The sequence below is a fragment of the Epinephelus fuscoguttatus genome, linkage group LG13, assembly GCF_011397635.1.
Source record: "Epinephelus fuscoguttatus linkage group LG13, E.fuscoguttatus.final_Chr_v1".
NCBI lineage: Eukaryota > Metazoa > Chordata > Actinopteri > Perciformes > Serranidae > Epinephelus > Epinephelus fuscoguttatus.
In genome coordinates this window covers 32,979,092-33,006,945 of record NC_064764.1, presented here as the reverse complement: position 1 = coordinate 33,006,945, position 27,854 = coordinate 32,979,092, and the positions used below count along the sequence as shown (strand labels likewise).

General features: G+C 42.4%; 1 protein-coding gene across 2 annotated transcripts in view; it reads left to right on the top strand.

Annotated features, from left to right (window-relative positions):
• The window catches only part of kalrna (kalirin RhoGEF kinase a), a 213,456-nt gene extending 195,096 nt beyond the window's left edge, over positions 1–18,360 (top strand). For both annotated transcript variants that reach the window (XM_049595069.1, XM_049595068.1), the window contains 13 exons: positions 2,029–2,312; positions 6,962–7,124; positions 10,185–10,247; positions 10,507–10,534; positions 10,934–11,096; positions 11,211–11,332; positions 11,530–11,661; positions 11,765–11,926; positions 14,646–14,724; positions 14,853–14,904; positions 14,997–15,145; positions 16,404–16,542; positions 16,996–18,360. In XM_049595069.1, the coding sequence (XP_049451026.1) occupies positions 2,029–2,312; positions 6,962–7,124; positions 10,185–10,247; positions 10,507–10,534; positions 10,934–11,096; positions 11,211–11,332; positions 11,530–11,661; positions 11,765–11,926; positions 14,646–14,724; positions 14,853–14,904; positions 14,997–15,145; positions 16,404–16,542; positions 16,996–17,553 (2,094 nt within the window). In that variant the 3' untranslated portion in view covers positions 17,554–18,360. The remainder of the gene's footprint in view (positions 1–2,028; positions 2,313–6,961; positions 7,125–10,184; positions 10,248–10,506; positions 10,535–10,933; positions 11,097–11,210; positions 11,333–11,529; positions 11,662–11,764; positions 11,927–14,645; positions 14,725–14,852; positions 14,905–14,996; positions 15,146–16,403; positions 16,543–16,995) is intronic.
• Positions 18,361–27,854: the final 9,494 nt, after the last annotated feature.

Below are 27,854 nucleotides of genomic sequence, written 5' to 3'. Positions count from 1 at the left end.
CTAGACGTAGCTGTTTACCATAGACCGTAGACTGCAGCAGACAGCTGGTGAACTAGGGCATCAAGCACACTTTTTCCCCTTCATGTTGTTTGCGAGTCTGTTCCCTAAAAGCCAAGGTTAAAATCTGGGCTACTGCAGGTGTAGCAGCATACAGTGTGGCTTTATATATATACATACACATACCACGCTGTTCTCTTTGTGGCCTAGTTTGACTGAAAACCTTTAGCTGTCTGCAGGAGGCGGGACAGGTCTGCTCACCTCGTGATTTACAGCCTGCCAAGAACCTTGACCCTCGTCAGGGGAGAAATGTTCCCAAAAGCAAGAGGAACTACTGTAGTCACGAGTGAGAGTAACACTCAAGTAAAACAGAGCAGCAGATGACATTCTTCAGGCTATATAGTGTGATAAATGTGTAGATTGTTTTGATACCACTTGCTGTGGTTTTGAGTTATGTTCTGCTGAACCTTTTACCTCCCCAAATACAGAGGTGATGAAAATTGTTATCAACCAGGTCCTGGACTTGAAATATAATTTTTAAATTCCATTCAGTTCCATTGTATAGGTGCAGAGGCAGAAATCTCAGCGGCAAATCTCAAAATGTACCCAATGTGTAATGATTTATTTGTATTTTTTGTTTTTTTTTTCTGTAGTTCAGTCAGGACCACTTTAGTGAAAGAAAACTTTATTTCCATTTGCAGTCGTACATTTGGTGGAATGGCTCTGTTCTGGGGCCGCTCTGCCTTTCCTTGGGTCCTCACAGTAAGCCTGTGATGGAGAGCGCACACCTCTCTGCCTTTCCGTGCTCATTTAAGGAATGCCTGAGGCAGAGAGCGCCCCCCACCCCTCTGCCCTTCCATGTGCCTACATGGAAAGTCTAAGGCAGCAGCAAAACGGCTCAATCTGAAACCCAAACAGAACACAGATAACATGAACAATAAGCAGTTATGCAGTGTTATTATCCAGCTTGGCGTTCACTTCTACAGATTGAGCATAGCGTTAGTTCAGGCAGACACAATGCCATATTCAGCTCACATCCCAGCTACATCAGCTGATCTCAAGCAGCCCAATCAACTGATGGAGCAGCTGATTGATGGAAGGGAGTCAGCTGATAGATCACATGATTCCTTTCTACGCAACCAGTTGGTGAATCTCATTCAAGGCGCCCTATTTAAACTGCTCTGGCCTGCCTACTGTTGCTGCTTCCTCTGCAAGCCACTTTGCAACCTGTTTTGTCTGACTTATCAGTGTCATTTCTGTTTGTCATTGATGCTGCTCTGTTCTGTTCCTGGAGGATCTTTGCTGCTGCTCTCCTTGCCTTAGGCTTTCCATGTAGGCGCATGGAAGGGCAGGGAGGTGTACTCTCTCTACCTTCGGCTTTCTGTGTAGGCCCGAGGAAAGGCAGAGGGGCCCCAGAACAGAGCCATACCACCAAATATAATACTGCAAATGGAAATAAAGTTTTCTTTGACTAAAGTGGTCCTGACTGAAGGTCTGTGGCACTGCAGGTGGGACATTGAGTGAGGCTACAGAATGGTGACTGCAGACAGAGTGGCTGCATCAGAGCCAAAGAAGTGCATATTTAAATTGATTTTATAATATCGTGATGATGATGATGATGATGACCTCATCACCACAGTAGCATCGCATGACCCACGAGAAACTGGGTGCTGAAGATGTTTTTCAGCTGTCCAAATTACATTTAGCATTGTACTGGGGTGGAGGCAAAAAATTCTGGACTGAATCCTGACGCTCTAATTTTATATTGTTCTTCCTCCTCCTCCTCCTCCTCCTCGGTCCTGACCTTCCTCTGTTCCTCCTCAGGTTTGGATCGGCTTTAATGGCGTCACAGCCAGCAGAACTGTTATCCCGCTCACATAGCCTCACCTTAACCTTGTCCTCAATTCTCCTCATCCTCTCCTTGTTTGTCATTTCCATCTTTTCTTTGGTCTCGCCCTCTTTGTGTTTTTCTCCTTTTGTCTTCTCCTCTGTTCTCTATTTTTCGCCATCCTTCCCTCTCCTCCTTCTCAGGATGCTGACGGTGGCTGTAACGGCGTCTCCTCCACCATGCTGGTCTCTCAGGACTACTCGGCGCTCAAGGAGAACGAGATCTGCGTCAGTCAGGGGGAGACGGTGCAAGTCCTGGCCACCAATCAGCAGAACATGTACCTTGTTTACCGGCCAGCCAACAGCCAGTCGCCCGCCGCAGAGGGCTGGGTGCCGGGACACATCTTGGGCCCGATAACAAAGTCCATAAAAGACTCTTCTTCTACTTCCTCCTTCTCGGCGACGGTGGCAGACGCCAACAACATCAAGTAAGTGCCCCCCACCCACCCAGCACTTCTTTACCTGCAGACAGACGCACTTCTGGTTGGGCTTCAGACCGCGCACTCGGATTGGATGAGAGATTTGAGGTGACAAACTGTCTGCCCGTTTTTTTTTTGTTTTTTTTTTGTTCTTTTCAATCAGCTCCCCGGTCCTTAACTAGTCACTGCCTCTGCCCTCGCCTCCTAACTCCTCCCTCCCTCATATCCTTCCCTTCCTCCTCCTCCCTTTAAGAACGAACTCTTGGAACTCAAAGGAGATTTTTTGTTTTTGTATTTTAACTCCCGACATTCTCTTGTTGCTCCTCGGGGGTAAAAGGTACTCTTACTGTCCGTCAAGCTGCTGCAGTGACAGTTATTTCTGAGCCATTGTCACTTGGCTCTGTGGCAACTACATGAAAAAGGATTTCAGGCTTGTAGCCGAACTTAAACACACACTCACACACACACACTGATAATTTTCCATGTAATTGAGTGCTGAGGATTTATCCCCCAGAAATAGACTGGATAGAAAATCTTGTAACTTGTAGCTTACTCTGGAAACCAGAGCAAGAAACCCGTTGACATGTGGAGCTAAAACCGGACTCTTATTTCAGTTCCTAACACCCTGCTTTTTCTTTTTTTTTTTTTTTTTTCTTTGTTTTTGTTTTTTTTGTTTTTACTGTTTTGGAAAGAAAAACAAAACTCACCTGGGGCATTCAGGTGGACTCAGCCCCGTTCTCCGCAGAGGAGAAGATTTATTTTGTTGTCTGTGGCAATCTATACACACATTTGTGTTTATTCCTCTTGTTGTTGTTGTTGTTGTTGTTGTTGTTTTTTCTGCCTTGTTAATTATTATTTTATTTTACGGACAAAGTTGGATTTTGTTTCCTCCTTCATGTTGATTTTGTTTATTATGTCGGCAGTTCACTGTACAAAGTTAATTTTTTTCAACTGAGGCTCTAGAACATTCCTGTTTAAAAAAAAAAATCCCTTTTGCACTATTTAAGATGAGAAAAAAATATGAATGAAGTCAGGCTGTGCAATATGTTGCGTTTAATGGCAACGGTCAGCATTGTACTGTTGGTAGTCTAATAATAATGATTTTAAATGTATTTTAAATATGTAAAATAAACCTTTTTGGACTTGAGCATGATTAGCAAAGCGACGTGAAGGTGAAGTTGTTTTGTTCTTCGTTAGGCTGAAGGTGATTGTAGTTTTTAATATTTGTAAATAAACTACAACAGCAAACGTTAAACTGAGCGGTCTGCCTGCTTCTGTGTGCACTGTTATAATGTCAGAGAGATTTAGAAGTGAAGGGACTCAAGGTGTTGAAGGTGCTTAGAAGGAAACAGCCAAGTCGCTAGAGGAAAATGTTGGCGTTATACCTTTCTGCAAACCATGAGTATGTTACATTTGTGCGTTTCATACGTATCATATTAAGGTTTCTAAAGTGACGTAGTCTATCCTCCTGAGACCCTGTGTCCTCATGATGACATCACATCTTGGGGATTACTTGACCTCATACTTCATTCTGCTTAACTCAGACCTGTTGTCCTCATTCATGGACACTTTTATGTCCCATCTAGTGGTAGTAAGAGCACAATACACTAATCTATGTAAAAACTAGATGGCAGCCATCTCTGCCAAGTCAGTCTGCAACCGATCCCAAAACAAAAGTGGACAAGGTCCAAAACCTGATCACATGTTATGGCTGAAACTTGTTTATTTTGCTGATGTCCTGTTTGATGACATTGGGACTTTTTTATCATTTCGTTTGAAGAAATTGGGACTTTTATTATCGTTGACAGTGTTTACGTTTTATACTTATCGGGTCCTACTTTTTAGTCACCAAACGTGGGTGTTTTTTAGTAACTCATCACTGCTCTGTAGTGCCACAGAAAGTGTTTTATTATTGAGACATTGCCTCATATTCTGTGGGAACAGAGCCACGAAAAGAGGTTGTTGTTTACCGAGACATTGCAGCTGGGATTATCCCACCAAAACCAGGTATCTTAGGCTAAAACATGGTCCTTGCCTAACCATAACCAAGTGGTTTTTGTGCCTAAATCTAACCACACATTAACTCCAACATTGTTGAAGTTTCTACATATGCACTACAAAATACGTACAAATTAATCTGTGGTTTGCATAAATGTACAATGCCAACAATTATGCTGGTGATTTGGTTAAAGGAAGATGATGACACACACTCACTGATTCAGTAATTATATGGTTATATTTATAAGGTTATGCCATCACTGTAAAGGAGCCCCTTCAGGAAGTTAGACTTCAAGTGAACAGATGACACAGGGTTTTATTTATTAAGAATTTAAAGTGTACCAGCACTGAAGGTTTTTCAGTTACAGGTATAAATTTTTTGTCTGCACCTTTTTCCTGTTTGTTTAATTTCAACTTTATGTATTTGTTGTTACTGTAGTGACATTTCTTTTTACCTTTTTTTGTTTCAGTTTTTACTAACCTCGACGGTTTGACACTCCACAGAAGGTACACACTTAAAATATGAATTTAAAAGTTTTAAAATGGTGAGAAATGCAGGTTTGATGGTCGTGTTAACCGCTATAAACTTCTTAATGTTTATGAACGGACAGAAATTGTGAAAGCAATGAAGCTGAAAAACTGCTTCCAAGTTTATCTGCTGACCTGGCAAAGTGGCAAAGAATTGGTTAATAAGATAAGACAGGACACTTAGGAAAAGTATTTATTATGAACTGTGGAGGATTCTTTTTATCCAACACTCTTCAGCTGACAGAAAGGAATTTTCACCACCACTCTCTTCACTGCTTATGTACAAGAGTAAATGAATGGATGAATTAACATATATTATTTAGGAGTCTAGACAAGTGTGCTGCAGTTGTGGTTCATGAAAATGTCACCAGGTTCCAGTGTTGTCTCTGTACGGTCTGTTTCTGTCTCTCCCATGTCTCTCTCTTCACTCTCTCCTCCAGTCTAACTTTATTTCTGTCTCAATAAAGTCAGACCAGTGTCCCTCTGTCACTCTGTCCTCCCTCTCCTGTCTCTAAATGGACCAGAAGAGTCTGGCTGCAGCTTCAGGCAACAGCGACGCTGTCAGGACCCTCTGCCACAGCACACAAACACAGACAGACACACTGACAGAGATAGTAGGAGCAGTAGCTTCTATAGAGATACAGAAAAGAAATATTTTGTGATTCAATAAATCATACTGTTAAGGTGAAGTGGAGTCATTTTTCGGCATCTTGCTTTCCCCCTGCACTGGATCCACTTTGGTTCCAACATGTGATATAATGTACTTCTTATTTTCATCAAAGCCCATTTCTGCCTCTAGAAAAGAAGAATAGTGACCAGCACAAGGCCCAGACACATCAAACTGACATCAGACAGCAAGTGGTTACAGGGTTGACTGTTGCACAGCCTCATGTCGCCTGTGTCTCAACCAAATAGTTGCACTTGAACACACTGTATCCCACTGGCTAGCTCATGGCTGCTGCTCTGCACTGTGCTCATACAGCAGTTACCGCTGATATCAGGACGGCATTGTCGAAGAAGCGTAGCGCCCATCCTCTGGTTTTCCCGTAGTTAACGGCTTTAGAGACTTGATGTTATAAACTTGAATAAGGGGTGTTACTGTGCACTTAGAGTGAGCTTTAAAGATTTGAGAATGCACCTGAAAATGACATTTTATCAACACAATATTTTACATTTCGATTAGTAAAACATATCCTCAGGATTAGAGGGCTATAGAGCCGAATTTTATGAAAAAAAATTCCAATAACACCTGACCGATTGGGTAGAGAGTGTTCCTTTTCAAGGTTTTGGAGCATTTTAACTTTGGTAAATATTTTGTAAGCTGTATAAAACTTCTTTATGGCAATCCAAAAGCCAGAGTCAACACAAATGGCATGTAATCAGATCCCTTTTCCATTGGTCTATCTACAAGATAGGGATGCCCCCTGAGACATTATCATTATTAATATTATTATTATTATTATTATTATTATTATTATCTGCGTTGGTATTTGAACCCTTTGCCCAGAAAATAACGGAGGACCCTCAAGTAGCGGGGCTTTCAGTGGGATGGAGGGACCATAAGAGGTCAATGTATGTCAACGACATTTTATTATACTCATCGAAACCCGATGTCTCATTGAATGCTTTGTTTAGTGTGATAGATACCTTTGGCCAATCCTCCAGCTACAAAATACATTGGACAAAGAGTGAGGTTCTCCCAATATCTAATTCAAACCCTGTGGATTATATTTGCCGTTTAAGTAAAAAACAGGTGTAGCTAAAAATATTGTGTTGCATTTCATTTAACTGGTCCAATGTTAGGGCACTGATGTTGTGCCTGACCTACTTGGACATTTGAATGGATCCAAACCATCATGATTTAAAGGTCAGCTGTGTTTTTCTTCGTCCGTATTCCCTTTGTGTGTATAAATACAATGAAAATACAAAGATGAGAATTACGACAGAATAGAATAGGTGTTCATCATATTACACATGACATCACACAAACTTCCATACCTCCTTACAGCCACAGAGGGTTCTGACAAAGTCCTGACCTGACAGTCTTGTTGCCTCTGCAGCCAGACTGAACTGGACCCCGCTGAGCTTCTCTCTGATTGGCTGGTGATGTTTCTCGTTCCTGTACCGTACAGGAAGTCACTGTCATGGAACACACTGCGTGCCAGGAAGCGCGCTGAAGCCAAGGACGTCACCTCGGTGGGGGTCAGAGGTCAGGAGAATGGCCTCCTCCGTAAACCCAAAGAAACCACGCCCCCTCTCCCGCTCGCCTCCCCCGCCACCAGGGCGAAGGGCAAAGTGAGTAAAGCAGGCTGACGGCGCACGCTGGTGATGTCATATGTGTGTGCCGAAACCCCTCACCTGCCCCACTTGGTTTTTATTTTACTTCTTAACCCGTGTGTGTGTGAGCGGGCATGTGTGTGTGTGCAGACCTACAAACACACACAATACCTGCTGTGTCTCGGTCTGACTCCAGCGGTGGTTCTCAACCTGCAGCAGACATGAGGCACAACTGACTACTTGTTGGGCTAGTTAGCCAGCTGCTGTGAGCAGCGAACTAACAGGCAGAATTAATACCTCACTGTGAACATTCACAATGGCCTGCTTAGCTAGCCTGATTGCTAACCAGTAACCATCAAGCTAGCCTGCATTAGCTTGATGACCAGCACTATCAAGATAGGTAGTGATTCTTCTACAGTGTAAAGTTTTGGGTTTAAGTTCACAAAAAAATAGACAAAAGCTTGATTTACTAACCTGTGAGCAAATCCACCCATCACAACACCACAACAATTTCTTTATGTTATAAATACTGGTGTGAACACACCCTGAGGTTTAGGATAGTCGGGGGCCACTTAAAGATGGGTAACAGTGACATTTTAAACTACTATAAGGTTGAGAACCACTAAAGAAGAACACTGCAAGTTTTATTTTGATCCTTTTGTTTTACCCCAAGCCCTCAAATGCACTGATTTGAAAATAAAGTCTGTTTTTCTTTTTGTGTTGTGATTTATTTCTCCCTCCTCCTGCATGGATAGAGGTAGAATCCACTGACTTGATTTAAGTTTGACTTTGCTTTTACTCTGCTGTGCTAACCAGTGTTTTCTGTGGTAGTGTCTAACATTATGGAGCTGAACAAGAAAAGTGTGTTGTGTTTATGACTGTAATAGAATGGATAGATGTGAATCCTGTGAAGTCTGTATGATAGATGCTGTTTCAACAGCAGACCACAACCTTGAGTTTACCTGCAATTTATGACATGAAGGATCTCTGCTACAGATTTGGGTGATTTACAGTGTTCGACTTGTGAAAAAAACCTTCATCTGTATCACTTCCTTTATGGTCATATGTAAAACATGAATTACTTCTGCTAAGTAACTATTTAGCCTGAGAGAGTTTCTACGTGAATGACAGTGAACAGTATTTAGTGAGCTCTGCTGAGATCTACTGAACTATGTGTTACTGTGAACGTCAAAGACTGGGACAGGCTCAGGTAATATATGAAATTTAGAGGCATCCGTCTTAAAGTATGGATCCTGAGTGCAAGAGAAACCTTTAGATCCTGGACAGCTAAGGGCCCTTCACATCAAGAACAATTATTGTAATGCTAACTAACACTGACGACATGGGCATCCACACTAGCGTTCTGTAAACACTGGCGCCAAACTCAACTGGAATTGATTTTGGGTGTGTTGTAGCGTTTCTATCATTCGTCAAATCACTCTTAATATGAGCCCAACAATCTTGTTCACCAGTGTCATTGATGTTATAGTTGTAGTGCGGACTCTGCCATCCACTTGAGTCAGAACAATTTATTGTTATCATTCTTGGTGTGGACGGCCTTAAGACAAACTTATGTAGGGTCTGTGATATCAACCTCTACGTCTTGAAGCCAAGAATTTTAATTCACCTCTTTGCTACCATCTTTGTAACTTAATTAATCCAAATAAAAAATAATTTTGGTGAAGCTGAGGTGGGACAACACAAATGCCAGGATGAATGTTGTCTTTGTATGTTTCTGCAAAGCGCAGATATGTTGCACTTTATGTAGAGGATACATTTAAACTTTACATTTCAACAACGCTGTGGTTAATGTGTGGTTAGGTCTAAGCACAAAAAACACTCAGATACAGTTAGGAAAGGATCACATTTTGGCTTGAAATACTTTGGTGGCACAATACCAGGAAACGCAGCGATGAATGACTTAAAAAAAAAGAAGTCGTCATCAAGCCAAAGTAACTTATACCATAACAACAAATAATCAGCAAAACATGTTTATAGTGAATAAAATTGTGTGTAAATAGTGGATGTGTGTGGCAAGACAGACAGGAGTCAAACTGAAAAGGCTATCTGAAAGAGATGAGTTTTAAGACGGGATATGAAAGTGGACAGAGAGTTGATGTTAAAAATGTCCGATGGGAGGGAGATCCAGAGGCTGAAGGCTCTAGACCCCATGGTGGTCAGACGGGCTGGTGGGATGGTGGTGTGGATGTACAAGAGTTCGGAGAGGTAACGTATCCATGGTTTGCAGAAACGTACGATGGCAACATTTTCTACTGTCAGCTGGGCTTTATGGGATGGACAAGCACCAGACACCATATCTGACAGTAGGCTGAGACACAGCAACCCTCTTTTAGCTTTAATATATTTATGGAACTTTATTTCATAAACTTTATTTTATTTTGTTACTTAGAATAATTTTAGGGACAAATCTCTTTTTGGAAAAGCTTTGAGACATTTCCAGATATGTGTTGGGGACTTTCTGGAATCGCTGGTTTAAAACACCTCTGCACTGTCTTCATCACTCAGCAATGGTATGCCATTTTTCATAAGTAAAGTAAAGAGGATGAGGAAACAATGATAAAGCTAACCACCCAAAAAAGTCCAAAACCAAAGCTCTCAGGTGAGTATCTGTGTGCAGAGCCGTGACGTTTCTTCAGACCCTGTGATTACCTTCCAGGGTATATAAAAGCCTTCACAGCAGCCAGCATGAAAGGAGTGTTTTTTCTTATTTCCTCTCTTAAATAAAAACCCATACTCTTAACATTCTCTTCATCCTTCTCACCTCCCTCTTTCCACCTTTCTCATTTCCTCTAATATTTCTAATCTGTCTCTGTCATGAATTTCCTTATTTGCTTTTTCTCCTCCTCCATTTCTCCTCTTTTGCCTCCTCCCTTAAACTTGATTCACCCCTCCATTTTCCCCACTTTTTCCTCATTTATTTTCCTCTCTTGCTTTCTTTCTAACTTCCTGTCTCTTGCTGTCCTTTTTAACTGTCCCTTAACCCCTCCCCCCTTTAAACCCCATGTCTCACTCCCTTCTCTCCTATCTATCTACTCTTCCTCCCTCATCCTCCACCAGGATGTTCACACGTCAGATGAGTCCGACTGTGATGATGACCTTGACCCCAAAACGGGCATGGAGGTACGCACACACTGTATTTATTGTAGTAGTATTATTGTTGTTATTATTAGTATTATCACAGTTAAAAGACTTACAACACATTCTTTTGTTTGTAAAAATGTCTAAAAGACATGGGAAACTGCAGAAAACCAGCTCATCTTTGTGAGGACAAGAACTATACGTTTTTAATGCTTATAACAAACATGGCATTGCATTGTTTTTCAACGCCTAACTTTAATGATGTGTCGAAAACTGAACTTTGACCTTATCTGCTTTTCAGCTCCTCAACCCAAACTTTATCCAAGAAGGTAAGAAACACATGAGGTCATCTTATCAACACGTACACTAGCTGTGTGTTCCAGTATCAATACTACCACATTATATAGTACACCAGAAAAAGATTTAGTATGTCCCGATGCATAGTATGTCAAATGAAGTATGCAAAAAATACCAGGATATTGTTTCTTTGAATTATACTATAGATAGAAACATAGCAGCAATGTCTGAAAGCATACATTTACATATGGACAAGAGGTTTGTGCTTGTGACAGCACGAGATATAAACATTAATGGCTTCTTCCTCGGCTGAGCTTTAATGTTAGCTAGCTCAGTGGAGCAGTAGATGCACACTTCCTGCTGTGGTGTGGTACGGTTGGCAGATGCAGTTATAAAATTTAAGTATTAATGGATGTGTGTCCTGTGTGCAGTGGCTCCAGAGTTCCTCAACCCTCTGTCAGACGTGGTGTGTGCATTTGGGGAGACTGTGGTCCTCTGCTGTAAAGTGTGTGGACGACCCAAACCCACCGTCACCCTGAAGGGCCCCGACCAGAACCCAGTGACCAGCAACAGCCGCTTCACCATAGACATCAGGTAACAATGAGTGCACATGTGCATATGTGCTGCTTTCCTCCCACTTCTCCCACTCTTACTCATCCCACTAATTCTTGTCTCCTCCTCCTTCTTCTTCCTGCTCCTCTTCTCCAGGGATACAGGTGACATCTTGTTGAAGATCTGTAATCTGATGCCTCAGGACACGGGCATCTACACCTGCGTTGCCGTTAATGACCACGGCTCTGCCTCCTCCTCTGCCTCCATTAAAGTGCAAGGTGACACACCTGGATTTCATTTTATTTCACCACAATAAAAATGGCAGCCCCAGTCAGCATTAGTAATGGTAATGGTACAGCAAGGTTTAGGTTTTGATTTACACCTTCTGTGACCTTGAGATGTTCGACAGCAAATCCTTCTTCACAGAGCAGCTGCTGTGGTTTTAGCTGACTGTGTTTTTCCCCATCTCATGCAGGTATCCCAGCAGCCCCTGGGAGACCAGTGGCCCAGGAGGCCAGCAGCACGGCGGTGATGATCCACTGGCCGCCTCCGGCTTCATCCGCTCACTGTGCTGTTAGCAGCTACACTGTGGAGTACAGACAGGAAGGTGTGTGTGTGTGTATCTGTATGTGGTGGTGGAGGGGACCGGGTGGATTTTTGCGTTTGAAACATGCAAACAGACTCAACCTTTTCTCCTCTGTCACCCTCAGACTCGTTGCTATGGCAGCAGGTGGCCAGCAGCAGAGAGGAGTGTGTTCAGATCGACACTCTGATCCCTGGAGGTCACTATCAGTTCAGAGTGCGAGCCTCCAACCGCTGGGGCATCGGCCCGCCATCAGAACCCTCGAATATGGTCACACTGCCCAGTAGCAGTACGTCTGCACACGCACACACACGCATTCTTGTACTTCTATCTTTGTAAGGACCTTCAATGACGTAATGCATTCCCTGACCCCTAACTGTAACCTTAACATCACAACTAAATGCCTAACTCTAACCCATAACATAAACCTAATTCTAACCTGAGCCCTAACACCAAGTCTTAACCCTCAGTCAGGCCTTTGAAAAAGTTAGGACTGGCCAAAATGTCCTCACTTTGCAAAATTGTCCTCACTCTGTTACTAAAATATGTTGTTTTGGTCCTCACTATGTAGCATGTACAAATACACACACACACACACACACACACACACACACACACACACACACACATTTCATAATTTGGACAGCAAACCTATTTTCCCACATCTTCAAAGGAATAGTTCAACATTTTTGGAAATTATGCTTTTTCTTTGCTTTTTTCCAAGCATGAATGATAGATAATCCATCTGAATCTCTGTGCATTCAGAACATGATCACGGAGGAGTATTAGGGCCCGGTATGAGGGGGCAAAATTAAGAGGAGGAAGGGGTTTTTTAAATTTATTTTGCATTTTGAAAAATTAAGTCAAAATGGGGAGAATAAAGTTGAAATTTCAGTATTAGTGCCAGCTACAAGAAAAAATAAATCAGAGGAGGAATTTTTTATTTTTTTTGCATTTCAAGAATAAAGTTGAAATGTGAAATATGAAGTCAGCTCCTCTGTTTCATTGAGCTGGGGTTTCTTGCTAATAAGTTGAAAGCAGAACGACCTGGGAATGGCTCTGTATTTCAAGAGAAATTTCGGTTTATTTCAACCCGTCTCCTATCGTCCTAAATTTGTTTCAAGTGACTAGTGACATAGAAATAATAGTTAGCATGTTAGCCGTTAGCCTAGATACAGCCGTAGCGTCAGACCTGTTAAAACGTAAGTGAACGGGCAACCTTCAAGTGCAAAGTTAGTCCACTAAACAAGCTTTTTCTCCACAAAGACCACCTCATATCGTTAGGATAAATGTCAGAGAACATATAGAAAACGACATGTAAACGTGTTGTCTTACCTTACCGGTGTGCTGCCATGTTTGTTTACCATTTAGCTCTGCTTTCCAAAGCGCGGCCGAAATATCGCGAGAACAAGCAGCGATCTCATACCGTGCCTGAACAAGCAGCAACAGCTGGAAGGCAGAACCAGACAGTAGCCTGAAAAGTTCATTCATTTATTTTATGAAAGATTTATAGAATAATGGCTGACTTTTTGCCAGACTTCTACTTTGTGGAGGAGGAATTTGATTTTGCAGAGTTTGATGGCCGCCCTTATTTATTTGAGCCAGAATACACTGACGAAGAGCTTCGTGAAATTGAAGAACGGAGGAGAGAGAGAGAAAGAGAGAGAGAGAGAGAGAGAGGCGCAACAGGTAGAGGACGACAGAGGAGGAATGGCTGCTGCAAGGCTGCGTAGTTCTGGAGATAGGTGGTGTACCTGTGAATGCTGTGCCCCAGTGCCCACAGAAGAGGAATGCCTCTGTTGCAAGGAATGGGACCAGTTGCAGCCTTATTTTCAAGGTCTGGATGTGACCGAGGACGAGACACCTCCACCTGGAGTAGTATCCAGCTGGGCTTTATCTAGAGCTTGCAAGAAATATTTCGGCTGCGCTTTGGAAAGCAGAGCTAGATGGTAAACAAACATGGCAGCACACAGGTAAGGTAAGACAACACGTTTACATGTCGTTTTCTATATGTTCTCTGACATTTATCCTAACGATATGAGGCGGTCTTTGTGGGAAAAAAAGCTTGTTTAGTGGACTAACTTTGCACTTGAAGGTTGCCCGTTCATTTACGTTTTAACAGGTCTGACGCTACTATGCACCCCGGCTGTATCTAGGCTAACGGCTAACATGCTAACTATTATTTCTATGTCACTAGTCACTTGAAACAAATTTAGGACAATAGGAGACAGGTTGAAATAAACCGAAATTTCCCTTTAACAACAGCATTCACAACATGACAACCTAATGTGAATATAGGCAGGATGTCACTAACCGCATGCACAACTTAACTCATGGTGCATTAACTGTAACCCCATTACAACTATTGTGAGATGCATAAACATTAATCACCGCATAATAAGCAACATGTGAGTGATTTAAGACACTTTAGAACACAGTTTCCTTCACTTGTGGCCGTAAAACACATCGTCACACGGGATACTGTGCCACTCCCCCATTCAGCCCCCAATACGCCACAACATTCTCTCTGCATTACCCTTCGACTGTTCATCCAGCTATTCCTGTTTGCACAAATGTGGCCACCTTTTCCATGTTTTTTGTAGTTTCTCCTTTTGAACAGACGGAATTTTTGGCATAATCTCTAGAAACATAAAACATGCCACAACAGTTCACAATACAGCCATGTCCATAGTTTCTTGGCAACCCAGTCGCCCAAATAAATGTTGGCCTTGTACCTTTCTGCAAACCACAGATACGTTACATTTGTACATTATTATGTAGCAGAACATTGAAACTTACATTTTCAGCAGTGTTGTGGTTAATATGTGGTTGTGTTTCAGCACAGAAATCACTTGGTTATGGTAAGGAAAAGATCATGTTTGGTGGCACTATCCAGACTGTAAACACAGTGATGTCTTGGTAAAAAACAACTGAGCTTTCAAGCATACATAGAGTGTTGAAAATGGAAAGTGGGTAATCATTCAGTCTTCTGCTCTTTCTCTGTGCAGACTCTGGGTACGATGGAACAGGTATCCAGTGGAAAGAAAACTTTGAGTCGACCTTCACTGAGATCTCTGAGATCGGAAGGTAAACTGTCGCCCATCACTGACTCCCAAATGAATGTCTTTTACCACTCAAACTTGATTTTCAGCCCAGATGTTGGTAGTTTTTTAAATTCAGCCTCTCTTGTGTTTGTTGCTCTCTCCTCTCTAAAGGGGACGATTCTCAGTGGTGAGAAAATGTCTCAACAAGTCTACAAAGAAAGAGGTAGGTCATCACCTACCATCCCAGACTGACGTGTTGTATTGTCTTGTCTTTAATTTCAATCTGCTGATAAATATCACTTTTATTTAATCCAGGTTGCGGTTAAGTTTGTGAGTAAGAAGATGCAGAAGAAGGAGCAGGTGGCTCACGAGGCGGACGTCCTCCGACATGTACAGCATCACCAGCTGGTGGCGTTGTTGGACACATATGAGTCTCCCACCTCTCTGATGCTGATCCTGGAGCTGTAAGTCTGACTGAACTTTCAAATTAAAGCTAACTTACTCTTACAGAGTTAACTGTCTTCAGCCATCGTCTCTACTCCAGAACACTTGAGTTGGAGCTGGAGGAGACATTATGTTTGTCACGGCTGCATTAATTTATGAAAAATGCCAGCAGATTAAAATGATCAAGACTTGATCACATTCAAATCAAACTCATGAAATCACCTCAGATGTCAACATTCTGAAAACACCTGGGTTTCCTGTCTATATTCGAACACTAGATTAGAGTTTTCAAATGGTCGTTATGTGCATCAACATTTCTGTTGTGTCTTTCCTGTTGGTGAACTAGCCATGGACAAATCCAATCCCCAGCAATGTTGGCATTGTACATTTCTGCAAATCGCAGGCATTTTACATTTGTAGTTATTATGAAGCGGATATGTTGAAACTTTACGTTTCTTTAAGTTTTAAAAACGCTGTGGTTTAGGTTTAGGCACAAGAACACTTGATAATGGTTCAATGGTGTTCATTATGTCTTTAGTTTCTGATAATGACTTTAGTTGTTCTTTTATCTCAGACATGTCAAGGTATGTAACATCCTAACATGTCTGAGATAAAAAAACAACTAAAGTCACACTTGATAATTGTTAGAAAAAGATCATGTTTTGGCTTAAAAAGCTCTGTTTTGGGGGCATAATCTTGACAGGAAACGCAGCAATGTCTCTTAAAAAGACAAATGCCTTTTGTAGCAATATTCTAGCCGAAAAAAAAGTGACAAAACACCCAGTGGCCTAAAAACCGCTGGAAACACACCAACTGCGTTATTTGTTCTCCCTGTGTTAGCGTGGGTTTTTCGGGTACTCCAGCTTCCTCCCACAGTCCAAAGACATGCAGGTTAACTGGTGACTCTAAATTGTCCGTAGGTGTGAATGGTGTGCCTCTCGCCCAATGTCAGCTGGGGTAGGCATTTCACCCAGTTGACCATCCACGATCCCCTCCACCTCCAGATGACAAAGTCCGCTCATATACATGTAATCAGAGCTACATCACTTTAGAAAGTTTGATATGATAAGTAGGAAACCTGCAAATCTAACATCTCCGTGGTTTGCATAAATCTTCTGGGGGCTGGGCTGTCAGGTTCCTACCGAACTTCAGCCTTTTACCGCTTGTGTTATGTTAGCTACTATGATAGAGGGCTGATCATATATAAGCAGGAGGTTAGCAGGATGGGAAGTTGACATTATCTAAATGTTACTTTATGTATGCGTGTGTGTTTGTCAGGCTGGAAGACGGTCGTTTGCTCGATTACCTCGTCGCCCACGATGAGCTGATGGAGGAGAAGGTGGCGTTCTTCATTAGAGAGACGCTGGAGGCTGTGCAGCACCTTCACACCTGCCGAGTGGCACACCTGGATCTGAAGGTGAGAACCATATGCATGCGTATGTGTGTGTGCTACATGAATAAAGACTAACTCCACCTATGACTGGACTGAATTTTATTTTTCATAATTAATTATGTGCATTTGTGATTTGAAAATATGTTATCTGATGTGGCTGACAGTTACACGTGTACATGACTGCTCTTTGTGAGGCATGATTATTTGTCAAGTGTTCTATAATCAAGGATTTTATCAAGAATATTTGAAATTTGGGAAACTCAGTTTCACCTGTGTGCTGTGCCCAGGAATGTCTTGAACACAGCAGAATAAGACGGACATAAGAAAACACAGACAGAAGGCAGAGTCTCTGCAGCAAGAATACAACACTACACACATCTGCTGGGTCAAAAGTGATAATTGAAAGGGATAAGAAAATCCCACATAGTATACCTTTAACGCAAAGTCATACTCTCCATGTGTTTCCCTCTCCTGCAGCCTGAGAACATCATGGTGGACCTCCACTCTCCCACCCCAGGCATTAAGCTCATCGACCTCGGCGATGCCGTCCAGCTGTCAGCCCACCGCCGGTACGTCCACCTCTTACTTGGAAACCCAGAGTTTGCTGCACCCGAGCTCATCCGTGGCACGCCGGTCTCTGTCGCGACAGACGTGTGGAGCGTCGGCGTGCTGGCTTATGTGATGCTCAGCGGCGTCTCCCCATTTCTGGATGAATCACCCGAAGAAACCTGCGTCAACATCTGCCGCCTGGACTTCTGCTTCCCAGATGAGTACTTCAGCGATGTGAGCCAGGCGGCAAGGGACTTTGTGTCCTCGGTGCTGCAGCAGGATCCCAGGAAGAGGCCGAGCGCTACTTCCTGCCTGCAGCACCCGTGGGTGGGTCGCGGGGGTGCACATGGCGGGGAGTACTCCAAGACGCCCCTGGACACGACGCGGTTGGCCACGTTCATTGACCGAAGGAGACAGCTGCATGACGTTCGGCCCATCACTAATATCAAAGGGCTGGTGAGCAGCAGCATGGGCAACACACTGTGACGGAGAGGAGCTCTGAGTGCGACTCCACCAGTGACCACCAGGGCGTCCACCAGGGCACCCACCTGGGCACCCACAATAACATCACAATATACTTTAAGCATTTAATTATCTTTAGTATTTATTAATGTGTGAGTGGGAGAGGTGCCTGAATCCTTCCTGTGGTGTCAGATTTACTTCCTGCTGTAGGACCACTCTGTCACCACTTGACCAAACTTCGAAGCAGAAAAAATATTTGAAATTTATGGCTGTACGATATTTAATTACCGACTAACACTTCATCTGATCTTTGTTCACCTAGTATCAGCCATTACATATGAAGTGGGTCCCATAAACTGCCTAAAACACCCCGTAAGAACCCAAAGAAATTACCTCAAAGCTGAGAAAACGAGCATTTAGAAAACACACTGTGAGCAGGCGTAATGACAACATGTTAGTTTATATTTGTAATGTTTATTTTTCCAGGGACAAATAATATATCAGTGGCGCGAGCCCGTCATGTTAGGAGCTAATCTTATCTGCAGACGGCTGTTGGTGCTGTTGCTCAGAAGCACTGAGTCCTGCAGGGACCGGCCGGCAGAGAGAAGCATTTTAACACCTGTGCTCAGCTAACATGCTTCTGCTAACATAACTTAATATATTTAAATGTGAGATCCACAGTGATATTTTGCCTGACCAGTGAGTGACATCAAGGTTGGTCAGTAGCAAAAATGCTAACACACTGTGACATAACTGCTAACAATGTATTTGTAGTCATCAGGTCTGATTGAATTAGTGTCACAAGGAGCTTTCATGGAGGATTTAAAGAGACAGTTCATTCCTAAAATAATATGTATATATATATATATATATGTGTGTATATATATATATATATATATATATATATATATATATATATATATATATATTTCCTCTCACCTATAGTGCTATTTATCAGTCTAAGTTGTTCTGGTTGTTCGGGCAGTTACCGAGTGTTGGAGATATCAACCTTCTCTCCAGTATAATAGAACTAGATGATACACACTCAACAGTTTCATGTAGGAACTATTTTCTCTCTACCGAACTACACCTGCCAACTGAATCTCTACGCAGAGGGAAGCGTGCATCTACTCATGGACGAACATTATTGGTATCCTCCTCGGCTGCGCTGTAACGTTAGCTAGCTCAGTGGGCCTAGGTGAGCTAGCAGTATCAAACAAAGATGCATGCTTTCTTTTGCACGGTGATACAGTTGGAAAAATCAAGGCCAGTTTATGTGGCACATTTCAGCAACAAGGAGTCAGAGTGCTTTACATAAAACATCAAGATGAAGTGCGAAAGAAACACATTAAAACAAGTTGACATAGCAAACAAGCTAAAGTAGAATAAGACAGGTATAAAATACAATTATAATTGTTACAGTGCAGTGTAAGAACCCAGTGATGGCAGTGTCGGCAGCCACAATCAGGCCAGCTGATTTGGCCCAACTCTGGGCGTCATTCATACCAAGTCTCAGCCAAGTTGGGCAACCGGATGCGGCCCAGCTAATTTCATCTGACATGCCAAGTTTGGGCAGATGCCGGGCCAAGTAATTTCTAATAACAGCCCAGGGATGGCAGTGTCGGCAGCTGGAATCAGGCCAGCTGATTTTGCCCGATTCTGGGGCGTCATTCATGCCGAATCTCAGCTGAGTCAGGCAACCGGATCCAGCTGGTCTAATTTCATCCTTCTGGGCCAGGTCATTTTGTCTACTTAGGAAATGACAAAATAAAGCTTGAATAAAAAGCAGCGGCGTTGTAGCAGACCTGCAGGTTTCACGAAGTTTGTTCCAGATATATGGTGCATAAAAACTAAATGCTGCATCTCTGTTTTTAGTTTTGACTCTGGGGACACAAAGCAGACCTGTCCATGAAGACCTGAGAGGTCTGGATGGTTCATGGTCAGAGATCATAGTGTATTTTGGCCCAAACCATTCAGTGCTTTATAAACATACAGTAGTATTCTTTGACAGTCGTTAAGCCGGTGTAAAGACTTCAGAACTAGAGTGATGTGATCACTTTCTTGGTCTTAGTGAGGACTTGAATAGCAGCATTCTGAATCGGTTTTAACTGTCTAATTAATTTTATCGTGTAGTTGGTGAGGCAGGTGTAGTTCGGTAGACAGAAAATAGTTCCTACACAAAACAGCTCACAACAAGGTATGTGGATTATCTTGAGTAACCAGGTCATGATTTCTGGAGAGAGACATTGATGATGACTTTTTCAAATTTGTTTTTTGGCGCTTTGACCACAATAAGCTGAATGACATCTAGTTCAACTATACTGGAGAGAAGGCAGACATCTCCATGGCTGATGTCTCCAACACTCAGCAACTCACACCAAAACAATCTAGACTGAGAAATAGCACTACAGGTGAGAGGAAAAATATGAATTTTGGATTTTGGGGTGTACTGACCCTTTCAAAGGGAATCCGATAGATGTATTGGAGGAGTTAGAAAACGTGCAGCTTTTTAATGTTAATGTTATCCTGGGTCAATGTCTCGCTCAGTAACATTCTAACAGGATTTCTAGAATTTGGGGACTGAACCTGAAACTGTAGCTGCGTAATACATAAAGCGGCTCCAGTAACAAAGAAGGCTTTCAAGTAGTGATGGGGGTGTTTCAGCACACCCATCAAGAAAACTTAATAAATTAAATTTGGGTGTGAAAATCAGACTCTGAAGTTGATGGCATGAATGTAGAATATAAATACGGTCCACATCCACACTAACTGAAAATATAAATTCTTCTCGCTTGTTCAATCCTCTCCAGTAATAATCAGTTTAAACAAGGTGTGTCCTAAACGGCAGAGAGCAAAAAACTCAGCTTAAAAAGTGATATTTAATCTTTTTGTCCATTTGTTATGAAGCTTAACAGGCCACCTGTGTCCTACCGAAGATTTCTAAATAACGCCCTGTAGCTGCGACTAAAATCACCCACATGGATCGTTTCCTGGACTGGATGCAACAGCACTGAATCTCACTCTGATGAACCTATTAATTTATTGAATGTTTATTTATTTCTGGACTGATGTTTTGAGAGTGAAATTATTTTGCAGTAGTGACCCGGAGCCGTCTGGAGCCGACATTTAGAGACGACTAAATCAAACTGAAGTCACTGAACAGCTGCTGGACTGTGCAGCAGCAGCAGCGGCCGCAGAGTTTACGTTGTGAATAGTGTCGTCGTGAACCGCTGGAGTTTACATGGAATCACTGACTCATCTGTACTGGACAATGAACTGGGTTAAAAAGGGTGGACGTAGGTGAAGGTGGAACAAAATCACCTTGTAGAGCAAACAGAGGACGACTGGACCTTACACAGGGACACAGAAGGCACCACGGAGAGCGAAACCCTCGCTATAGGATCATCTGTTCGTATCACTGTTTACAAATACTTTGTCCAAAAAAAAATGCTTAGGTAGTTTACAGAAAAGAGTAGAATAATCAGGGAAATCCTGCATGTAAATTCACCAGGGATGGTTTAGAAATCAGGTTAGAAATCTGTGACATTTGGTGTTAAAGGCTGGAGACGAGCTCCACCCTGAAACTGTTCTGTTTGTACATTTGTTTAGAGCCGCCGTGGCGAGAAACCAACCATTGTGTGTGGTTCCCATTCTCATTTGTCTTGTAAAATAGTTCATGTTCATGCGGCTGAGTCGCTCTCAGATTTAGACAGAAGAGTCCATTTCCTGTCTTGTTTCTACTGATGAATGTAAAAAATGTAGAATGTGTTTCTGCCATCACAAGTGCTGTCCTCTGCTTTCACCAAATGCTTTCACAACGCTTTCCCCCTCTCGCCATTTTGCATCCCCAACTCCCCCGCCAGCATTTAGTGTTTCTGCGATAGTAAGCATTTATTTTTAAGCAGCCGGGGATGCAGAATGGTGCAAATGTAAAGCAAGCCACCGTTCTGTAGAAGCAGCTTTCACCATTTGATGACTAGTACAACAACATCCATGAAAATCTGCCAGTGTGATAGTTTGTGTTGATCAGTGCAGCTGTAACGAGATCTATTCAGGTACCAGTGAAGCAGCAGTTCGGCTGTTTCATCTCAGTTTCATCTTCTCAGCAGCGACTCTGGATCAGTGACGTTGGAAACACAAGATTTCTCTTTCCTGAAGGGTCTGAGATACAGTTATCTCATCATCCAGCATGGCGGCACACTCTGTAAACAACACACAACATTACTTTTAACACCTTTATTCATCTCCTAACACACAGAACAGCTTTGTGCTCAATGGTTAAAAATATGAGAAGTACCTAAAGTTAACTACTAACTGTATCAACTAACTAGCTGATGTTAAACGCTGTTGACAACATTAGTGCTGAAACAATCAGCCCGTTCAGTAAAAAAAATATTGATAGCATAATCCATATTAGTTGCAACGCAGCAGAATAACAAAAAAATCATCTCAGTCTTTGCTAGGAGGCTCAAACTGTTCAATATTAGATAAGAAAAATAAAACTTTGACTACATACAGACATTATGTAATTTAACCATGAAAATGTTAAATAATCCAGTCAGTTATAAAACTGGCTCTTCCCTGTGTCCTGATTGATGGTTAATGATGATAAAAAAAAAAGTGGCTTTATGAGCCTGTTTACACCTGCTATTAACATGCATTTTGGTGATCAGTGCAGTCAAGACACATCACACTTCTCCAGCTGACCACTTGTGTTCAGATTTCTTTACTGCCTACATCACTTACGCTAGAAGATCACACAGTTAATACGTCCACACTCTCGCTAGGCGCTTGCTAGCATGCTTGCTAGTTATGTTAGGTGGGTACAGATCGAGAGCAGAAATTTCCTCCCACAGGGCAAAATGATAGACAGTCACGTAACAGGTCATCATGAATCGAGTGTGCCAGGGCTGACGTCAAAACCCGGAAGTTTAGCATCGCGCTGGTTCCCGGAAGAGAAAGTGAATGTGATTTTTGCATTGCGTTTTGGATTATGTCAGAAAATAAGCTCTGTGGCTAACACAAGTTTATGATACTTACAGGTTTTGTTCAGCAAGATAATCTTCACATATGAACACCTTTCATACCGCATTTGAAGCTTAAATGAGATCGGCAGAAGTAAAAAGCTAACGTTAGGCTTTAACGGACTACATGACTACTCCACGGTCACATGACTCTTGACGTCACCGCCACTAAGCTTTCACCTGATTTCGGCTGCTTTATTTTAAAAACATTGTATAATGGGGAAATCGGACCGTTTAAGCTAAATAAGAAGCTGTAATGGCGGACTGCCAGCACTCTCGCCTGTTCGGGGGTGATGATGTTTAATGTCCCTGACAGGGTTTGTACTCGTATTGAGCAACTTGTTAGCAACTGCCTTTTTTACAACATGTAAAAGCTTCAAAATTCACAAGTAGGGTATTTACTGACGTGTTTTATGTCGTAGAACAAAACCTGAAACTCGCTTAAGCTTTTGTTAACCACAGACCTTATTTGAGGCATTTTACCAAAATCCCATTCAAAAAACGTATTGACTTTTAGACAAGAGAACCGGAAGTGCTAAAAGCGCTAACGGAGTTCCGGGTTTACTGGCACACTCTATTAGGCAGGTTATAGGAGCGTTAGCACACTATCACCAAAACAACTACCACGTCCTGTGTGTGTGACGCAGTCTTTGTTCAGGATGCGTCAGGACTCATTAGCATCTACATCAGTGTTTCTCAAATGGTGTGCCGTGATGATGCCAATCCAGGTGTGCCATGGGATTTTGTGATGACCTCACATTCAACTGGGTCTGTACAAAACATGAAGGAATTTTTAATCGACTGTATCAGTATGTTGTGTGCACCCATTTCCCAAACAAAGAGGCAAAGTCTAGCAGAATATTATAATTTAATTTAACTTAATTTAAAAAACCTTCACAGGGAACCTGTGTGTCGCATGTGGGAATTATAAGTGTGTGACACATCAGAAGCTCTGATTGGCAGCCAGTGTGAGGGATGATAACATTTAAAAGCAGACAGCTGTGAATGGGAAGATGGATCGATTTATTGTACGGAGCAAATTGCAACAAAGCACCAGCGAAGACGACCCGCCGCCGAACAAAAAAGAGAGGAAAAAACTGTCAGTGGACAGTATCAGGAAAACTACCTGTCTTACTTTTTTCTTATTTTATTGTCTTATGTCATGATAAGAGTGATTACACACGTTATAGAAGCTATAGTGCACAGATATAAATACAGGTGTGCCTTGAGATTTTGGCCCTTCCGTGTTCCTTGGGCACAAAAAGTTTGAAAACCACTGACCACCTTAGCATATGGTTGTCTTGGTGGTCATTTACTCTTGTGTTTAGCGCTGTCCACTTGTGATCTGATCACCAAAGACGCATGTTAATACCAGGTGTAAACCGGGCCTGTCATGTCATGCACCACTGAGCAACTTTCATAGGAATGACTGGGGTCAGGCTTCGCAATGCTGCATCCATTTCTCTTTATACATCCATGGTGCAGATCTGTGGAGCCAACATGGCTGCCACAGAAAAACTGAACTCTCCCCGTCTTCAGTTTTTGCCAGAATAAATGTTGGCATTGTACATTTCTGCAAACCAACGACACGTTCTGGTATGTAGAGGATAGGCTGAAACTTTATTTCAGTGACACTGTGGTTTACATGATTAGGTTACCACACAAAAACACAGCAATGACTGTGGCAGTTTGATGGTTTGTTGTTCTTGAACAGGGGTCTGCAGCTTGGCAAGTGTGTCACACAGGTGCCATTGCCTCCACCTCTTGATGACAGTCAGCTCATGTACTACGTCACTTCCAAAACGTTGATATGATACGTATAAAAACGTACAAATGTAACATATTTGTTGTTTGCAGAAACAAACAATGCCAACATGTTCTTCTGGCAACTGGTCAAGCTTTTACTGTGAGATAAAACAACTGTGTTCATCAAAAAATTGAAGGTAATCCTGAATTAAATAAGCAAATGCACATTAATGCAGATGAAAATCAGACTCAAAGCAGACTTCAGTTGCAGTTTGAGCTCCCTAACAGGCTCCAGGTCTCTGCTGTTTTATCTTTTAAGGAGTCCGAGCCTTTCATTTACTGTTTGTTTACATTTCAACTTAACAGGGTGAGTCTGCACTCTTGTGTTTTAGCCTCACACTCAGGGTCTTCATGAGGTGTCAAATATAACCCAGCCTTCAAAACGCATTATATTTCAGCAGCTCACCAGAATCTCAAAGCTTTACTGAGGTCTGTGTGTGCATCTTGTTAAAATTGTTTATAGTTTCCTGTAAAAACGACCAGTCATCTTTTTTTAAATTCCTTTTCTGCCCATCTCAATTTAAACTGGCAATGGAAATATAAAAATCAATAAGGCAGTCGTAGTGTACAGTGTGTAAAGTCATTTTGTCTCACGCCAGTACAGCTTCACTCTCTGAATGACCCTACACAGCAGCAGCAGCAGCAGCAGCAGCAGTGGAGGATTAACTCTGAGGAACGCAGCTCATCAGTTGGTTCTCTAAGTGTCTCCAGTCAATGAGTCAAATTTTAGTGACGTTTCAGTGAAACAGAACAAGACCTTTTACTCACACTTTGTCTTTTAGGTTGCAGAATATTTAGAAGTAAAAACATCTGTAGTCTACGATGTAGAGGAATAATCAAAAGGTCTTTCAGTCAGCTTCTGGGCCTTTGATAAGGATGTCAGACTGAAACTTGCACCTTTTTTCCACATGTACATAAAAACATCTGATCACCACAAATAGTTTAGCAGTCATAATTAAGTCAAAGTAAAAGAGTATTAGCAACAATATGTATCTTAAGTACCAAGAGAATGGCCAATTCTGCATATTTTTGGATTATAATAACTGATGCATTCATGTGTTCATCTCTGAGCCTGTTTACACTTGGTACTAACATCTGTTTTGTGGACAGCCGAGACACATCACCGTTCACACCAGTGTCTGTCATCTGTCTCCAGGTCCCTAGGTTCAGGGGCAAGTTTAATCTAAAAACAGTGTGCACAGTTTCGCTACATTTTCCAAGGTGAGCAACATGTTTCCTCTAAACCATGTAAAACTGGCGTTGAGTTAAAGTTTCTCTCGTTTGGTGGGTGTGTCAGAGGTAACGTGTGTCCAAACCAAATTCTGGTATACAAAATTTTTGTTACTATTTAAGACTTGCTTTGGCAGTGTGAACATATATTTTCCATGCAAAAAAGGCCCCTGAAGATGAGTTTACATATCACCTTGGGTTCGTCCTTCACCTTCTCAAAATGATCCCACACTTTGGATTTCCTGCCCAACATGTTATTAACTAGCCTGTGGAATAACCGCAGGTACCAGTCCTGGAGATTAACCTGACTCCTGTCTGACTGCTGAGCGTGGACACTTCCTGTGTCTGTCCTTTCAAATTAAATTCACACACGGTCCAGTCATATAGGTTTTGATTTATTTTGACAAGGTGCAGCTCCTAATAGAGTTTCACTTGTTTTGTTTTTCTGCAACTAAGCGACCAATAAAATCTTGCTGACCAATGACCTTTCTGGTCGACTAATGTTTGGTTGAGTATTGGGGGCAGCCCCAAGCAACACTTCTTCCAACTAGTCGTAAAATGGGTAAGCTATCTATCTTTAGTACGGTGTCACCAAAACAAACACCACACTCTACACTGATAACAGATTTTCCTGTCACGTACTTCTTGGGGTAGCATCAGGACATAGTCTGTGTTTGTCGGACCATCTACCGTCACTCCCGCCCACCCCAGTCAGACTTGTGCCACCTTAACTGTCACCCTTGTCCAACCGTTTTCCCCCCCTGACACAGCAACTGGCTGTGTATCATGCGTAACATTAAAGGATCCCTTTTCTCGTTGGTTTCTGACCTGCAAGAGTGCCCAAGTGCCGGATTTCGACGACTTTGGCTCTCAAATGTGACCTAGACCCTGTCATGGTCATTTACATTTATATTAAGCAGTGTCCACTGGTGATTGGTGACTCGAGACACAGGTCAATACCAGGTATAAACAGGTTGTCTTAAATGTTGCAGCTGAGAGAGATGGAGTTACTTTACCTTATACACTGCTGAGAGCTTTTGAATTTCCCCTAATGATTGATTAAGTCTTATTTGATCTACAAAGCAACAGGTAACGTAAGTTATCAAATAAAAAGTGCAACATTTGCCTCTAACTGAATTAAATGTACCAGAAAACACTTGACGATGATGGAACTTTGTGTGGACAGCTGATGTGTCACTGCATCACTGAACCCTCTTTCTGTCGTAGACTCTCAGATCTTCTTCTCCACAGAGTTAAACTTCAGGCCGACTGTCCCGGTGTCCGTTCAATCCCACAATGCATCTGTCATGGCTTGGTGAGCCACGTAGCACTGTGGTGGCTCCACCCTGTTGAATGCTAGCCTGTGCTGTATCCTGACCGTGTTCATGCTGAGCTTTGTCCCATAGAGACACGTTATGCTGGTGGCTTCATGTCGCTGTGTGAAGCAGCACTCTTCTGTATAGGCTGCCTCTTCTTACTCCATCCAACCTGCTGGTTTGTTACTCTTTACTAATAAAGAACCTGCTTGTTTCTAGCTTTTTCTCCTTCTGTCTCTTTCTCTGAAACCTCTGTGTGACGAGTCTGTTCTTGTGGTGTCTCACTGGGTGGTGCCGTTACATTTTAGACTGTGGTTAAATGTCACAAGATTTAACATTAGCACTGGGTGAAAGTATCTTAAGGGTTCAAATTATCAGTGTTTTATTGATTGATTTATTCTTCATGGTTTGAATGAACCATGTAAATCATACCACAGACTAGTCAGAACTCTGTTAATCTCTATGTGACTTTTAGCCGATTTATTAGGTTCAGTGAGATTATAGAAAAGCTAAATACAGTCACAAGTCCTGAACATTATAAGCTGCAGTTAAAGCTGGGGTTGGCAAAAATCTTAAAAGCTCTTCTCACCAGACGACCACAGGCATACGCAAACGCCCAGTTGTTAACCTTTCCTGTCTCAGCGTCCGAACCGTGGTTGGGAGGCACAGGGGAGACTTAGTAGGCTGCTCCAGGGCCGAAGTGTCCGCTCGTCTTCAGGGTTAACTCCCTACACTTTTGGTTCAACCGGTGGCAAACAAGGCACGGGGAAGACGTCTTGGAGGTTGAGGAGTTGTAGCATTTATTGCAAATACACCACACTTAAAGTACACTGCACTGAGCTTCTGTAAACATCAGCTACTGCTAACTTAACTCCTGTTTCTCTCTGTCAGGTCGCCAGCTTCACTTACGCTCTCCCTCTCTCAGACACACACACACTCTCAAGACACA